Source organism: Cebus imitator, unplaced genomic scaffold (assembly GCF_001604975.1).
Source record: "Cebus imitator isolate Cc_AM_T3 unplaced genomic scaffold, Cebus_imitator-1.0 Scaffold733, whole genome shotgun sequence".
NCBI classification, from domain to species: domain Eukaryota; kingdom Metazoa; phylum Chordata; class Mammalia; order Primates; family Cebidae; genus Cebus; species Cebus imitator.
The window spans coordinates 17,941-36,413 of record NW_016108048.1 but is presented as its reverse complement, the minus strand read 5'-3'; the positions used below and the strand labels follow the sequence as shown (position 1 = coordinate 36,413).

Sequence of the window (18,473 nt, the reverse complement as noted above, 5' to 3'; positions counted from 1 at the left end):
CCAGGATGGTCTCGATCTCTTGACCTCGTGATCCACCCGCCTCGGCCTCCCAAAGTGCTGGGATTACAGGCTTGAGCCACCGCGCCCGGCCATATTAACCCACTTTCAAATGAATTCAAATTTTGCAAATGTGCCCTTACACATTAAAATCCCGACAATTTTAGTTCAGGTTTTCTCTATCCAGATGAGATACAAACAGTTGGCTCTCATTTTCACATGGCACATATGAAAAGATTCTTGTCTCTTGATATGAAGAAGTACCCACTGTCTATGGAGCTTTAGGAGTTAGGACCAAAACACAGTGAAATTTCTTCAATTCAGCTTGCTACATGCTCTTCTGTACTGTACACACCTGCTTTCCTGTTAGTCCATAATTACACTGAACAGTTTGAAAAGCAAGACACATAGTATCACTTAAAGAACCAAGATTTCTAGCTTGAGAGTCCAACTCTGCCTCTAGCTATGTTACTCTGGCTGTCAATTTCCCTTCTCTAGACTCATGTTTTCATCTCTAGGCTGAGAAGACAGTGCTAAGGTCTTGTCTGTCACTAAAATTCCGAGTCTCTTCATCGTCTCTAGTTCTGTCTCTGCAGCATTTCTGTAGCCCATTTGGTCACAGTAGCCCCACTTCTGCTACCCTTGCAACAACTCTTTGGAAATCCTTCAACCACTATTATATGCTCGTGTTCACAATAATGGTATGAAAGGAGTCAGACTATTCTATCGCTTCCAGGGGCTCCTTGGAATACTTTGCATGAATGATGTTCCACAAGCTTGCTGTGTTTTGGAGTTAGAGCTGCAAGAGACATAAGAAAACATATTGCTGAATCTTATTATTATACAAAGGGTACTCTTCCTATTCATCCTTCTTCAACCTCCATGCACCTGTTATCTTGCACTAGTGTTCCACAATTTTGCCCTTGGCTTTCTTCAAAATGCTTGAATATAAATGACTCTATGCTTAGTTAGTTGCTAGCATGAATAGCCTTCTGAATACCTAGCACAACTTGTTCAAGCATCTGTGATCTACCTGCTTCCAGAGACATTTTGGAAGTAGAGCTCATCTTCATGTCTCCTTCAGTTAACATCATGGCATAAAGTTTCTGGACAAAGAGTGAGGAAATGGAAGTCTAGGTGTAGCTGTCTGTCCTTAGGCGAAACTTATTACTTTTTTGAGACTCTTGAATGGAAGGATTGAAGGAGGCCTTTGCCAGCCAGTGACCAAGGACTGGTAAAACTATTTTGTGAATCAACTAATGGATTGACTCAGACCTTCTTACCGGGAAGGACATAGCTGGGCCCTTCTCTGGGGAAGTCAACATTTTATTGTTTTATTTCACCTCAAGAACCTAATACTATGTGAGAGAGACCCAAGTCCCCACGTATATCACTTCTCTGCCAAAACAGAGTGTGGCAGGGGCTGGAGCTGAGACATTTCACGCCTGGCTTCCAAAGATAATCACGTTTAGCACTTATGTCTTTGGCAAGGAAAAAAAATCAATTTTTGCTGTGGAAAACCATCTGTGTTTATTCAATTGACAGACACTACCTTTCAATCTATCTTAAATTGAGCCTCCCTGAGGCAGGCAGCTCAACAGTGATAGATTAAGCAATAAACAAAGCAGTCTTCCCACCAACGGCTGCTGCTGGCAGGGAAGGTGCAGCTGCTATTGGGAGTGATATTCATTAGCAAGATGATCCTCCCTGCTTAGTGCAGACAGGGCCCCTCCCTGTTGTTGATTTGATGATTCTCCATAAATGTGGATGGCTAAACCCTGTTCTTCTGACTGCCTTTACTCTCGCACTGAACCTACCTTCTGCCTCATTAACAAGCTCTGGATTTCCCTCTTTGTCCACAAACAATTTGGTTTCATCTGGGAGGATGGAGAACCCTTAGGTAAATAAACTGTTTAGGGGCTGCTGCAGATGAACCAGGATCATCTTGTTATGAAAATGCACTGAACAGAAGTAAATAAACTTGACGATAGCACATGAGCATCCTTGCGTTGTAAAGTCTTCATTTATGTCAAAAGTAGCAGTTGGTTATTGGCTTCAGAGTGTTTTCATGCATCAAATAACTTCTGGTAATAGAGATTAACTTTGTTTGGGGAGTACACAATGAATGGCATCATCTGTGGACGAAAAGGTGACTAAGTCACTTTTCCTGGAAGCCAGCTAGAAACCTTCACCCTGGAAAGCTGACTGTATGGGAGTTGAATGAATAGCCATCCACTTGTATCGTGGTGAGATGCGAAGCATGCAAACTTTCTTGCCATTTGTGCTCTTCGCATCCACAACAGAAGGTAGCTGTTGTTAGAGAGTAGCTTAGAATTATCCCTGGGTTTCTGGGAAAATGAAGCACATTTTGTGCATTTGTCTAATTTTTGGCTGCATTTTCATGAATGGATTAACAGCTGAAAACAAGGAATTCTTTTACTTTCATGGGACTAGGCTTTGTGCACACTGTTGGATGAAACCAAGGCTTAACAAGCTCTACTTTGTTCTGTATCTGGACTGTCATTTCTCCCAGCCCACACCCAAACATACACTCCCCAAACACAAACACACAACAATTTCAATGTCACATAATCTCTTACTGTAATTTTGGCCTTCAGAGACACCCATTGTTAGGTTGCAGAGGACCAAGCATTAAGTCCAGCTGAATATATTCAGAGCAATCAACAAATAACACACTGAGAACAGACTTTTCTCTTATGAGACTTCACATTAGAAATTCATTCAGCAGAATTTATCTAAATTTTTAAAAAGCTTCAATGTTGCACATATGTTAAATTTAAGAACCCCTGGGTCAGAATATTACTGTGGAATCATGTCCATGACTAATTTTTTAAAAACTTTGCATTTACATAGTGTTCATGGTCTATAAAGTACTTTTATATTTATTACCTTATTTCATCCAAGCCTTCCCTGCTGGCCAAAGAGCCTTTACTATGGAAATGTAACCATCTACCATTACATTAAAAGGCCCATGGAACTATGAGGCTGAAACATGAAACTGTTGAGACTGGACCATTTTTGAACTGCAAAAAGGCAATTTCATCTGGTTCAGCTTAATCTGATTTCATATTGTTTCGAGGTGAACTAACTGTACTTCATTCCCATGGGCTATTCGGTGATACTGAAGAATAATGCTCATCATCACTTCTCCAGTTTACGGGATAGTCTCTTGTCCCCAAAGCGAATCTGTTTAACTTGGCACAAGGGAGAGGACAGGGTCATTGTTGGCTGCCCCAGGAGAGACATACTGGTGGACACAACATTAAATGTCACAATGAAATGGAAGGCTAAGACAAAGAAGGGTAGGATCCTTGGTAGCAAAAACGTTGGCCATGAAATACATCAAATTTAACCAAAACCTGAATGGAGTGTTGTGGCTCTGGAAGTGCTAGAAAGGAAGGGGCTCAACTTCACCAAACACTGACAATATGCCAAGTCCAGTGCTGGGCACATGAAGCTGTGGCAGGGAGATTACTTACTGATCCTCAAGTCACATGGGGAAGTTGAGTGGCAGAGTTTAAGTGTGGTCCTGATCTCTCTATGTCCGTGTCCATTCCACTGCTTAGCATTGCTTCCAAAATCCAACCTGTGTGAAAAATTAAGTTCACAGTACTTAGTAGAAAACTCCACTCTCTAGATTTTGTCCAGAGGCCTGAACTAGTGATAAAATCAAAAAAATGTATGCAAAGAACATTGAGGCACATAGTTTAAGGAATTGCTGAGGGCAGAAGCTGAAATGCAGCACAAAGTGGGTGAGTAGGAAAGTCCCTTAGGTCAGTTGTTTGCACCCTCCTCCTCCCCTACTCAGAGACACAATTCAGCTGCAACTGGAAGCTCTGGGAAGAATTTCCCACCTGGTTCTGTGTCTGAGGAGAGAAAAAACTTGCCAAGGACCAACTTAGAAGATCCAAAATGAGAACAGCGAATCTACCCATCTTTCTTTGAATCAGAATTAGTTGGAGAAAAAGTGTCAGGCAGAGGTAGAACCACTTAAGCCCCCATTTTCCCCAAAATAGAGTAAGATATGACAATGGTTGATTTCCTAGTCTGGTGACCTAGGCCACATAAATAGCCTCTAACAGAAAAATATCTCCTGGACTAAGGGGCCAGATAAGAAACTCAGATATGGACTTGTATCTGAGTGCCTAGCTCTAGATCCTCTGTTCTAAACACAGACACACTGTCTCTGCACTCTCTGAACTAACATTTTTATAAGATAAGATTATTTTCCTTTTTCCCCCAAATTGAAAATTCACTCGCAGAGTCATATAATGACATGAAAGGACTCACATAATTTTACGATCTTTTAAAAGAATCATTTTAATGGTCAGTAAAACCTCATACATTCAAGGCCTCATTAACTCCTAGACAAGCTTAAAAATGTTGGTATAACTCAGAAATTCAGTGTTGAAGGTACATTATATAATTTGAACCTGTTGTGAATCCAGATTTTCATCACTTTGCTTCCATTTTAGCTAATGACATTAATAATACATGTACAACATTAAGGAAGTAACACTGATTATCTTCTAAAAAGTTTTCTTTTTTCTGCAATTTGGACTTTACTGATTCGAACATGACCTTTTTTGCATTCAAGTCAGCAGGGTTTGGGGTAATAAAATTTGTAAAACGGTCAATTCGGTGAGTTGTAAAAATAAATGGCACAAACTTCTTTAATGTCATTTTATGTTTTGTTTTAAATATTAGACTCATATTTCATAAATTATAATTGTATTTGCTACTATTAACTGTAAATATTTATTGCATTGAAAAATGTACTCTGTGTTAAATAACTCAGAACAAGTTCCAGGTGTGGTACTTAGTGTAAGTAATGTCATGGCTTGGCTTTGCCTGGACTCCCTGAACAAATGAATTATTTATAAGAAATTCACAATATTAATATGAATGGTTCAGATCCCTTTAAATGTGCAAACTTAACTGTGTGACCATGTAAAACTCTATCTATAAAGTGTGCTTTGAGTAAAATTGTTATTTTTCAAGAAATGCTTCCAATGCTTCTATCACATTGTAAGTGGTCTGTATGATATTAAGTCAAATCCCATATATAGTAAGCTGAATGTTCAAGTTGTAGAAGAAATGAGGTTTATTCTTTAATATAATAAAGTATAATTTGTGAAATGGACAGAAACATGTATCCAATGCTCAATAAAAAATAGTTGTTGCATGAATGTAGTCTGCGGCTATGTGCCCCACAGTGGCACATACCCCATAGTTCCTTGGTTCCCTGGACCATCTACATTAGAATCACCCAGGCTGCTTGTTGCAAAATGCATATTCCCCAACCCTCTACTGACTTGGAACAATGTCAGTGTTTAAGCTGGGGGTGTGGCCTAAAAGTCTGCATTTTAAAAGACACACACTACGTGATTTCTCAGAACTAGAGTTTTGTTTCATTAAATTTTTAAAATATGTATTTAGCTTTTGAATATGTAAGCTATTCTCATGATTCAAAACCAAGAGCCTAGAAAGGAATCCAGTGAAAAGTTACTCAGCTACCATTGTCCTCTTTGTACAGTTTTTGTACCCATTACCAAACCCTTCCAAGGAGTGACCATTGTTATGTTGTTATTAGTTTCTTACTTGTATATGCTACTGGCCATTTTTTACACATATGCAAATAAATACAAATCTGTGCTTTACTGAAGCCCACCACCATTTTACAGAAATGGTGGCATAGACATTGTTTTGCCCCTTGTTTACTTCACTAAATACCATATCTTAGAGATCTTTCCATATCAGTAAGCAGTAGTCTCCCCTTATCCACAGGGGATAGGAATTTAAAATCCCCTTATTTCACTTTCTGCCATGTCAGCCACCCATAGACATCTACAGTCTGAAACAAGGTAAGTACAGTACAATAAGATATTTTGAGAGAAAGAGACCACATTCACATAACTTTTATTACAGTACATTATTATAATTGTTTGATTTTCTTGTTAGTTTTTGTTGTTATTTTGCTACTTTGCCTAATTTATAAATTAAATATGATCATCTATATATATATGTTTAGGAAACAAAGATAGTATCTATAGGGCTTCGTACTATTTGTGGTTTCAGGCACCCACTGGGAGTCTTGGAACATATCCACCACAGATAAGGGGGGACTACTGTATAAAGCACTTCCTCATTCTTTCTTATACCTGCATAGTAGGCCCTAATTTATTTATCCACTCCCCCATTGATGAACATTCAGGTTGTTTCCAGTATTTGGCTATTATCAGCCATGTTGCAATGAATAACATACGTAATTTCATGCATGAGCAAGTGTCGCTGTAGGAAAAATTCTTAAATGTAGAATTGCAGAAACAAAGAGAATATGCTTTTATAATATTGACAGTTATTCTAAATTGCTCTCTTTAGGACTTGAACACTAAAGTTTGAAAGTGTCTGTTTCCTGGGATAATCACAGGCATCAGAGAGCAGGAAAGCTCATACAAATTATAAATCAAAGTGAAGAAGTCTAGCTGAAAGTTCCAGGCGTTTAGTCTACTGCCTACCTGAAGCCTACTTTTCTTTCTTTCCATCTTGGATACTGCTTATTGTGAAGGAAGAGTAATTGGTTCTAAGGTTAGCTTTCCAGAGACAGTGAGGAGAGTTGGCATTTAGTTTATTTATCCATTCCTACAGGATCAATTATCAGGAAGCAAAGTCTTTCTCTCTTTGTTACCAATTCCACTTATTTGAAGTCTGCCCAATGACTAAGCCAGTGATCAAGTCTCTGTGAATACTTAAAATACTCAACAGCAAACATAAAGTAGCATGAGCAATACCACAATTGAAAAGTTGTGAACAAAAGAAGCTGACAACAAAGAAATGACACAGCTACAGTGGATGCAAATTAGGGCTGTCCAAGCTCCTTGTGCTCCAGTTGAGAAGAGGTAATACCAGAGATGTCTATTAGATGCAGTCACAAAACTCCTTGAGAGGCGTATTGACAGCCAGGCCAAAGGAACCCCTGTGTGTACAGTCACGCTCATGAAATCATCTTGGGAGAAGGCCCTCTGCTTCCCAGATACCTTACCACTTCTGCCATGTACCCTACCCTCTTGAAAGTGTGGCATATCTAGCCCATGATTAAATTGTAAAGAGTCAACTTTTTAAATAGATAAAGGAGATCACTCATAATTGTGTCTGAAGTAGACCCTGTATCTCTAGTTTTCCTGGATTGGATGGGAAGATAAGTAGACAAAAATCTTTGAGATATTCAAGTCATAAAAGGCCAAATTGACATTTCAGGTTGGTCAAGATTAATTGCTTAGAGCTCTGCCCAAAGTCCAGGTAACATTTTCCTATTAGAAAGCCTGTATTCTCTCTTTGTAAGCATGCTGCCTACCATGTCAGAAAAGAAAGCTTTATTAATACAAAGACTGTAATATAGAGAATTTAATATTCTCTTAAAAGCATGAATTTTTGGAGTTAGAAGACACTGCAGAGAATGCCCAGACACACCCCCTCATTTCACAAATGAGGAAGTTAAAGGAAAGTGTCATGATTTGTATCTCCACAAAGTAATAAGAGTTTAAAGAAATGAAAACTTAGTGACTTGGAGAAGATATGGATAAAGTAAGCAGATTCATCCTTCCCTTCCACTAGAGGGAAGGCAAAATCTACGAAGAACTATGTTGTAACACAACAAGCAGGGACCATTCCTTTTCATTGGGCTCAACACTGATAAGTAATGAGTCTAACACAAAAGAGATAAACTAACATCTTGTCAAGAAAATGACATAAAAGCAGGACTCCTGTCCCTCAAATATGGACTAAATCATGTTCAACATTAAAACAAATGAATTTCTTTTTTTTCTTCAACTTTTAAGTTCCAGGGTACATGAGCAGGATGTGCAGGTTTGTTACATAGGTAAACGTGTGCAATGGTGGTTTGCTGCACATATCATCCCATCACCTAGGTATTAAGCCCCACATGCATTAGCTATTTATCCTGATGCTCTCCCTCCCCACAACCCCACCACAGGCCCCAGTGTGTGTTGTTCCCCATAATGTGCCCATGTGTTCTCATCATTCAGCTCCCACTTATAAGTGAGAACATGTGGTGTGTGGTTTTCTGTTCCTGCATTAGTTTGCTGAGGATAACAGCTTCCAACTCCATCCATGTCCCTGCAAAGGACATGATCTCATTCTTTTTTATGGCTGCATAGTATTCCATGGTGTATATGTGCCACATTTTCTTTAACCAATTTATCATTCATAGGCATTTGGGTTGATTCCATGTCTTTGCTATTGTGAACAGTGCTGCAATGAACATATGAGTGCATGTGTCTTTATAATAGAGTGATTTATATTCCTTCGGGCATATACCCACTAGTGGGATTGCTGGATCAAATGGTATTTCTGCCTCTAGGTCTTTAAGGAATCACCACACTGTCTTCCACAATGGCTGAACTAATTTACATTCCCACCAAAAGTGTAAAAGTGTTCCTGTTTCTCCACAGCCTCACCAGCATCTGTTGTTTCCTGACTTTTTAATGATTGCCACTCTAACTGGCATGAAATGGTATCTCATTGTGGTTTTGATTTACATTTCTTGAATGATTAGTGATGCTGAGCTTTTTTTCATATAAAATAAATGAATTTCTAAAAACACACCCCCTTTTGTGGAGCAGAAGTCATTTCCTGAAGAGGGAGTGCTGTCTCAGAGAGGTGGATTCCTTGCACTAATGAGTGAGGCCTCATTCATCAGAGAGAGGAGACCAATTCTTTCCCCAAGATCTTTTACCTCTTTTTGTGTCCCTTTTGCCTTCTAATTGGTGTCAAAATTCCCTCAATCGTCTAAATTCAAAACCTTACCATCATCTCTGTCTCCCTCCACTCAGCTCACTCACTTCCAACTAGACTCCAAAATGTCTTAGGTGTAAGAGATCATCTCCCAAGGGCTGTATGGAGGAAAATAGCTGCTAATCCAAGTGGCCAAGTGCCTCCCTATAGTCTCAACTTCTCCTCCAGAACTCCATATTTCTCCATGATTCAGAAACAAAAGGGTAATGCCTCCAGAGCAGGGGTTTCCAGGACTGCATAGTGGGGGCCATTCTCATGGATTGGTGCCCATACCATGCCCAAATTGTTGAAATTTTAACCCTCACTCCTGAATCTGCCGAGTCACATGTTGTATTAGTCCATTCCCATGCTGCTAAGAAAGACATACCTGAGACTAGGTAATTTATAAAGGAAAGAGGTTTAATTGACTCACAGTTCAGCACAGCTGGGGAGGCCTCAGGAAACTTACATCATGGTGGAGGGAGAAGCAAACACATCCTTTTTCACATGGTGACAGCAAAGAGAAGTGCAGAACGAAGCAGAGAAAAGTTCCTTATAAAACCACCAGATCTCACGAGAACTTACTATCACAAAAACTGTATGGAGGTAGCCAACCCCATGATTCAATTACTTCCCACCAGGTCCCTCCCACAACACTTAGGGATTATGGGAACTATAATTCAAGATGAGATTTGGGTGAGGACACAGCCAAACCATATCATTCCACCCCTGGACCCTCCCAAATCTCATGTCCTCACGTTTGAAAACACAATAATGCCTTCTCAACAGTCTCCCAAAGTCTTAACTCATTCTAATATTAACCCAAAAGTTCAATTTCAAAGTTTCCTCTGAGACAAGGCAAGTCCCTTCTGCCTATAAGCCTGTAAAATCAAAAGCAAGTTAGTTTTTTTTCTTTTGAGATGGAGTCTCACTCTGTCACCAGGCTGGCATGAAGTGGTGCGATCTCAGCTCACTGCAACCTCTGCCTCTGGGGTTCAAGCAATTCTCCTGCTTCAGCCTCCCAAGCAGCTGGGACTACAGGCATGTGCCACCATAGCCAGCTAATTTTTGTATTTTTGGTAGAGCTGGGATTTCACCATGTTGGCCAGGATGGTCGTGATCTCTTGACTTCGTGATCTGCCCACCTCAGCCTCCCAAAGTGCTGGAATTATAAGCGTGAGCCACTGCTCCCGGCAAAGTTAGTTATTTCTTAGCTACACTGGGGGTACAGGCATTGAGTAAATACACCTGTTCCAAATGGGAGAAATTTGCCAAAACAAAGGGGCTCCAGGCTCCAGGCAAGTCTGAAATCCTATAGGGTAGTTATTAAATCTTAAAGTTCGAAATTATCTCCTTTGACTTCATGTCTTACATCCAGGTAACACTGATGAAAGGGGTAGGCTTTCACACGCTGGCGTTGAGGGGCTCTGGCTTTTCCAGGTGCATGGTACAAGCTGTTGGTGGATCTACCATTCTGGGGTCTGAAGGACCGTGGCCCTTTTCTCATAGCTCCACTAGGCAGTGCCCCAGTGGGGACTCTGTGTGGGGAATCTAACCCCACATTTCCCTTCTGCACTGCCCTAGTGATACAGGAGATGGTCAGGGAAGTACTGGGTAGAGAAGGCCAAGGCACGGTCCCTGGTGAGGGCTCCACCCTTGGGCCTGTGCCCACAGACCTAAGTGAGGATGGGCTCTCCTGTTTTTACCCTCAAATATTGCATTTTCTAAGATCACTCTGGCCCACCATGTCCCCCTCCTGTGCCCATGTGAGCCTAAGACACCATAGTAGACATAAAGTAGCTGGACATCTACAGGAACACATTAGCAGGAGAACACACCAACACAAACCAGCAGATGCCGGCAGGCCATCAATGATGGTACAATGTGGACACCAAGGGGAAGTCAGCCAGGACAGTCAGAGAAGGATCTGACCATTGGGTGGCCTGACTCCAGGGGAAGACCACCTTCCCACTCTATTCCCCTTCTGGCTCCCTATCCATCTGCTGAGAGCTACTTGCACCACTCAATAAAATCTTGCCCACATTCTCCAAGCCCACTTGTGATCTGATTTTTCTGATTCAGTAAGGCAAGAACCCAGGATACAGAAAGCCCTCTGTCCTTGTGATAAGGCAGAGGGTCTAATTGAGTTGATTAACACGCAACTGAAAGAACACATTGTAACACAAACCTCAACTGGGGTTTGGGAGCTGTAAACAACCCTAGATGCTGCCATGGGGTTGGAGCCCAAAAAGGCTCCCCATGACCTGCCCATCTGCATGCTTCCTCTAGGAATTTGAGTAGCAGGGCACCAAAGAAGTGAGCCAGATCCCTGTTGCACACCCTCTGAGGGGGCTAAGGGAATACTCCTCCTTTTCCAGTAGCAGATGTTCTCTATGAGGCCCTGCCCCTGCAGCAAACTTCTGCCTAGACATACAGTGGTTTCCATATATCCTCTGAAATCTAGGCAGAGGTTCTCAAACTTCAATTCTTGATTTCTCTGCACCCACAGGCTCAACATCATGTAGAAATTGCCAAGGCTTGGGGCTTGCACTCTCTGAAGTCAGGGCCTGCACTGTACCTTGGCCCCTTTTAGCCATGGCTGGAGTGGCTGGGACACAAAGCACCAAGTCTCCAGGCTGCATACAGCAGGGGGGCCCTAGACCTGGCCCAGGAAACCATTTTTTCCTTGTAGGCCTCTAGGCCTGTGATGGGAGGGGCTGCCGCAAAGGTCTCTGACAGGCCCTGGAGACATTTTCTCTATTGCCTTAATGATTATCATTTGGCTCTTTGTTGCTTATGCAAATTTCTGCAGTAGGCTTCAATTTCTTCCCAGAAAATGGGGTTTTGTTTTCTATTGTATGGTCAAGCTGCAAAGTTTCCAAACTTTTATGCTCTGCTTCCTCTTAAATACTTTACTGTTTAGAAATTTATTCTGCCAGATACCCCAAATCATCTCTTTCAAGTTTAAAGTTCCACAGATCTCTAGGACAGGGGCAAAATGCCGCCAGTCTCTTTGCATAGTAAGAGTCACTTTTGCTCCAGTTCCCAACAAGTTCCCTATCTCCATCTGAGACCACCTCAGCCTGGACTTCATTGTCCATATCACTATCAGCATTTTGGTCAAAGCCATTCAGAAAGTCCCTAGGAAGCTGCAAACTTTCCCACGGCTTCCTGCCTTCTGAGCCTTCCAAACTGTTCCAACCTCTGCCTGTTATCCAGTTCCAAATTCGCTTCCATATTTTCAAGTATCCTTATAGCAGCACCACATTCTCTGCAGGTACCAATTTACTGTATTAGTCTGTTCTCATGCTGCTAATAAAGACATGCTCAAGACTGGGTAATTTATAAAGGAAAGAAGTTTAATTGACTCACAATTCCTCAGGGCTGGGGAGGCCTCAGGAAACTCAGAATTATGGTGAAAGGGGAAGCAAACATGTCTTCCATATGATGACAGGAAGGAGAAGTCCTGAGCAAAAGGGGGAAAAGCCCCTTATAAAACCATCAGAACTCATGAGAACTCACTCACTATCATGAGAGCAGCATGAGGGTAACTGCCCCCATTATTCTATTACCTTCAGCTGGTCCCTCCCATGACACATGGGGATTATGGGAACTACAATTTAAGATGAGATTTGGGCAGGGACACAGCCAAACCATATCACATGTCACTGCCCTAAACAAGATATGCTTCTTGTTTTGCTTCAACTCTTGCAAATAACCTCTAACAGGCTCTTATTTTTATTCTTCACATTTTTTTCTAGATGATGTTTCCTTATACATGCCTCTGATCATGTTGCTTTCATGCCCACATTTCCCAGAAAAAAATCTAATTCCTTTGACCTTGATTTGACTCCCTACTTCCCAGGCTTATCTCCCACTGCACTATCCCTTCCCTCTGCACCCAGAGACTCCCTCCATTCACACCTTGCTCCTAATTGTTCCCTGATACTTCCTTGGCCTAGTGTTTCTCAACTTGGGCTGCCCTTAGAATAAGCTATGGAGTTTTTAAAAATCCTGATGCCTGCCAGGTGCAATGGCTCACACCTATAATCCCAGCACTTTGGGAGACCAAGGCAGGAAGATCACTTGACCCTATGAGTTTGAGACCAGCCTAAACAACATGGTGAAACCTTCATCTCCAGAAAGAAAATACAAAAATTAGGCATAGTGGTGTGCACCTGTAGTCCCAGTTACTCTGGAGACTGAGGTGGGAGGATCGCTTGAACCTGGGAGGCTGAAGCTGCAGTGAGCCAATATTGGGCCACTGCATTCCACAGCAAGACTCTATCTAAAAAAAAAAAAAAAAGAAAAAATCCTGATGCCCAGGCCCTACTCCTGAACAGCTGAGTCAGGATCTCAAGGAGGGGGAACCGAGACAACTCTATTTCAAAGCTCTCCAAGCGATTTCAATAAGCAGACAAGGTTGAGGACCACCTCACCTAAAATGTCCTCTTGTCTCTCAGCTGGCCTGAATCCAACCCATTCCCCAAAGCCCAGCTGCAGTATTCTCTCTCCATGAAGCCCTCCCATGCTCCTATACTCACACAATACTTTCTACATGGGTCCTATTTTTTTTTTTATCATATCCTGCTTTGAATTATATTTATTTATGTAACTGCTGGTCTCTCCTACTAAATCAGGAATTAGCAAACATTTTCTGTGAAGGGCTAGAGAGTAAATATTTTAGGCATTGCATGACATACAGTCTCTGTCATGATTACTAGATTCTGCCTTTGTAGTGTGAAAACAGTCATAGATAACATGTAAATGAGTGAGTGTGGCTGTGTTCTAATAAATCTCCATTTACAAAAACAAGTGGTGAGCTAGATTTGGCCTGAAAGTTGCCATTTGCTGACTCCTGCATGAGATTAGTAAAGCTTCTTGGGGGCAGGGAACTTTTCTTCTCTATAAAGCTTTCTTTCCTTCCTTCCTTTCTCCCTCCTTCCATCCCTTCCTTCCTTCTTTCTTTCATTTCTTCCTTTTCTTTTCCATCCCTCTTTCTTTATCTCTCCCTTCTTTCCTTCCCTTCCCTCCCTCCCTCTCTTCCTCTTCCTTCCTTCCTTCCTTTCTTTTTCTTTCTTTGTCTTTATTTTTCTTTCTTTCTCTTTCTTTTTTCTATCTCTCTCTCTTCTTTCTCTTTTTCTTTTCTTTCCTCTTCTCCCACTCCACTGTCTCCTTTCTCTCTCTTTTCTTTCTTTCTTCTTTCTTTTCTTTTTCTTTCTTTCTTTTTCTTTCTTTTTTCTTTCTTCTTTCCCTCTTTCTTTCTCTCTTTTCTTTCTCTCTGTCTCCCTCCCTCTCCCTCTTTTCCTCTTTCTTTCTTTCTTTCTCTCTCTGTCTTGCCATCCCTCTTGTCTATTTCAGTGTTTGAACCAGAGAAAACCACAAAATTCCCTTTGTAGAGCTCTACGTGATCAGTTTCTCACAACCAGAGCCCTAGAGCATGAATAGCCAAAGTGAAGCGGGAAGTGTCAGGGTTAATTCTGCCTTTTAGGCAACTATTAGTATTTACCTTACTTGTCATACCCAGTAGGACCATCAAATAAGCAACTGCCATTTGTGGTGCACCGATTAGCAACAGCAACTAATGTTGACTTAATTCACCATTATTAAAAATGATGCCCACTCCAGACAAGAAGTAAAGGAATCATGACTCCCTGGCCTGTAGTCAAAGGCAGGGTCGCATTCTGAGAGCTCCTTAATGTACATCACTGTGAGTACTCGAACTTGTCATGGAGGTCATATTAATTAGGAAACATGTTGGGAAATATCATGGAAAGAAAAAAATAAACTGTCTTGCTAACCATCTCCAAATATTGCTTATTTAAAATAAAACTATTCTTATACTCTCACACTCATCTCAGCCTGAGATGGACCTTGTGTATCTTAATTCACTTTTCTTCTTCCTACTCCAAAATGTATATCAAGTAATAATAAGAAAAATGCTGTGTACAAACTACTGGTTTGGAATACATAGCCAGAGCAATAATAATACAAAAATAAATGAGAGATATGAATAAGGAAAAGAAAGAGACAATACTCAGTGACCACATGATTATCTGTATATGTGATGTCAGAACACCGGAAAAGAGTGGGGACTCACAAAATCATGTGGCCCTGCTCTTTCTTTGGAGAAAGTCAATCTATTAGAACCTAAGTTACAGCAGAGGCTAAGTCTGGCTTGTGAAGAAATGGAATAGACCAGCTGGCTTTATCTTTGACCACCAAACACTTGTCCTGGGCCCCTGCCTTGAGGTATAGTTTCCTGATTTCTCATCACTTCAGGGCAAGGAGCCATTCTCTGCAAAGTTTGCAAAAGAAAAACTGTTGAGATTGCAGGGATTTGGCATTTCCCAGGAAGCCTTAAATTAACAAGACAGGAACCAAGATGTGAAACCCTATGTACAGGACTGAGGATACCACCATCCCAGAATATTGAAGGTCCAACAGAGACCAGCCTATGGCTGCTCTTAGAATTAGAGGGCCAAAGGCAGGGCTGAGGCTGAGCATCTCCACAATTATCCTTCAGGGTTCTCAGGAGGATGAGAGTGTTAAGGAAGACAAACTCAGGTCAGTAGAGGAAGGACTGTGAGCTTCCCACAGATACCAAGGTGATGACCCTGAATAAAGAATAAAGGAACGAACAAGCCAGAACAGTGGGGTCCCATAGGGTCCTGCCATGGCTGACAGGTCTTGTCATTCTGGAATAGTCCTGGTTGGATTTGGCTCATCCTGATTACAAACTCTGTAGTCACAGGAAGGTGAGGGTCTTGATCAGAAGGGAGCAGTCTCAGGTCCCAGGAGGATTGAGTTCCAGGACTAGTCAGGTGTCAAGGTGAGGAATTTCAGGGAGGAATTAGAAAACCACACACCCACACTAGACTAGAGAAAGATATAAAAGCTCTTACTTCTGCCAACCCACATCTCCCCTTCCCCACACTGCCGCTACCACACTATCCCATCCCCACTCCTGCCACCCCATCCTCACCCCTCCTGTGACTTGGGAAGCCCAGGAAGAGCTGTCAGGTTGAGGTGACTGTCATTTTGGCCTGGAGGGTCTCTTGGAAAGGAGAGTCTTGGTCTAGTGGGGGCAGCCCCAGCTGTGCAAAGTGGAGCCCCAGAAACTGACTTGAATCAAGGTGAGGACCCTGAGTGACATAAGGGAATGGCTATGAGCAAAAAATAAAAACTAAAATTTAAAAATGCTTAATCCTATCAGGAATAGCAAACACCTCAGCTGAGGATTGCCTTATTCCTGCTTAGATGCTCTAAGGAGGATAGTCACTCTGTCTAAAGGCAGAAGCACAGTACAGCTGAGGGAGAAGAACTGAACACTAACTGGAGTCCCGGAGAGGATACTGAGTACAGCGGAAAGGACTTCTATGCAAAAAGGGTCCCCGAGCAGACCCCGCAGGGCCTCGGCCGGATGTGACTCACTCCGACTTCCGCCTGCCGGGGAAGCTGCCGGAAGGTGAGGATCTTCGTCTGAGGAACGCCAACTCAGGCTACTGGAAACCCAGGACTGGTCAGGTGTTAAGGTGAGGACCCTGATATCAGACTGAAGGGCCCACTCATGCAGCCAAGGCGACCCCACTGTGTCCCCAAACTCCCGCTTCTGGGCACTTACCTCCCTTAGCCACGGGAAGCTCAAGTCAAGCTGTGGCGCTGACTTCTGAGAGGGCATGGGGGGAGGGAGGGCTTGGTGTCAGGGTGAGGCCCCGATTCTGCAGAGGGATGGACACCTAGGCTCTAATCGTAAGGAGGTCCCTGATGCTGATAAGGGGACCTCTCCCGAACACGGGAGGCACACAAGACCGCGTGGTGGCTGACACCTGTGATCCCAGTGCTTTGGGAGGCTGAGGCGGGAGGACGGCTTGACCTAGCGGTTTCAGACCAGCCTGAGCTACAAAGCGAGACTCGCTCTCTCCAGGAAAGAAAAGAACAAAAACTAGCAGGGCATGGTGGCCAGCGCCTGGTGGTCCCAGCAACTTGGGAGGCTGAGGCGGGAGTCTCACCTGAGCCCAGCAGGTCGAAGCTGCAGTGAGCGATGGTCACGCCATAAGCGTGGCGACAGAGTGAGACCCCGTGTCTGTCACAACGAAAAGAAAAGTAAGGTAGCCAGAGAGCCACGTTTCTGCTGCCCTGTCGTCAACTCTAGGAGACCCCGTGCAGGCATAGCCAGACGGGGCATGCCCTGACTTTTCCCTTTAGCAACTTTAATACCTGAGAGCCTGGGCCTGGGCCTGGCTGACTGAGGTCTGTAGAGTGACCTGAGTCACGTGTCCCAAAGAGTTGGAGGTCCCATCCTGAGCCAAGTTCAGAACCCTGAGGTAGAACAGTGGGGTCTCCTACAGTCCCACTCCTGCTGTCACACCCTGAAGGCCCTAAACAGCCTTGAGAGGATGCAGCTTACCTTGAAAGTCCAAATCTGAGGTCTCATTGAAGCAAGGACCTTGCTGTGAAGGATGTGGCCTGTGGTGAGGTGAGGATGGAGTCCCAGGACTGGTCAAGTAGCAAGGCGTGTGGTAGCTAGCCTGTAGTCCCAGCTACTTGGGAGGCTGAGGCAGGGGGACCACTTGAACCCGGCAGGTGGAGTTTGCAGTGAGCCAAGATTGCACCACTGCACTCCAGCCTGGTGACTGAGCAAGACTCCATCTCAAATAAATACATTTAAAAAAAAAAGTTCTGCATGAGGAGGGAGGAAACAACCACTCCAAAACACAGGAGACCACATAAAGTCCCAGCTCTGCTGTGTGCCCTGGAAAACCATGGGCAGAGTCATTAGCATTTGGTGACCCCTTGTGTCCTGAAGGGGTGGGGTGGTGACTCAGAGAAGTGGCTCTTTTGCACCAATGGGTGAGGCCCCATTCATGGTGGGGTGGGGAGGAGGAATTAGTACCTGCTGAGAGTCAAGGGGAGAACACTGAATGAGAAGAGGGAGCCCCTCCCAGGGAGAAGTAGGCCACATAGAGCACCACCCCTACCTTGACCCCTGGGAGACCCAGGCGCATTGGCATGGTGAGTGGCATTTCTCCCCAGGGCATCTTGGGAAGGTGAAGAGCCTGGGTAAAAGGGACAGCCTCAAGACAGCTGCTGGAGGTTGTTAAGCTCTTGCCAAGAGTCAAGGTGAGGACCCTGAGCACTGAGGGGACTACCCAGGTGTAACTGTGGGGCCAACACAGAAAATCTCCACTGTTTCCAGTCTTGGGAAATGATGAGCATTTGTGGCCAGCTGAGGTGACCGTCACTACTTCCTAGAGGTATTACACAATGGAGGGGCTGGTATGAGGGACTAAGTCTCAGCTTAACACAGCAGTGTTTTCCAGGTAGTGACGGGAGTCAGGGTTAAGATTCTGAGTGAGGGCTGAGGAGAGCACTCACTGGGATCCAGGGGCACCACAAAGTCTGGCTTCCCTCTCAGGCCTGGGAAAGGTAATCGGATAGAGGGCCCCCCACTTCTAGCCCCTGGGTTTGCACGGTTGAGGCTGGAGGATTCTGGTGGGCTGAGGGACATGTCCCATATCCTGCCTAAGTGAAGACTAACAGGGCCACTGAACCCAGAATATCAGAGGCTCTGAGAGTCCAGACTTGGCTATCAGTCCAGAAAGACAATGAACAGGAGTGGCTGGAGGGGACTCGTGCTTTCTTTCTCTCAGCAAGGTGAG

The 18,473-nt window shown here is 43.5% G+C and overlaps 1 protein-coding gene across 1 annotated transcript in view; it reads left to right on the top strand.

The window, feature by feature from the left end:
* Positions 1-3,121: 3,121 nt before the first annotated feature.
* The window catches only part of MAGEB17 (MAGE family member B17), a 21,434-nt gene continuing 6,082 nt past the window's right edge, over positions 3,122-18,473 (top strand). The window contains 3 exon segments of the mRNA XM_037735151.1: positions 3,122-3,320; positions 15,094-15,210; positions 15,213-15,378. Coding sequence (XP_037591079.1) covers positions 3,122-3,320; positions 15,094-15,210; positions 15,213-15,378 — 482 coding nt within the window.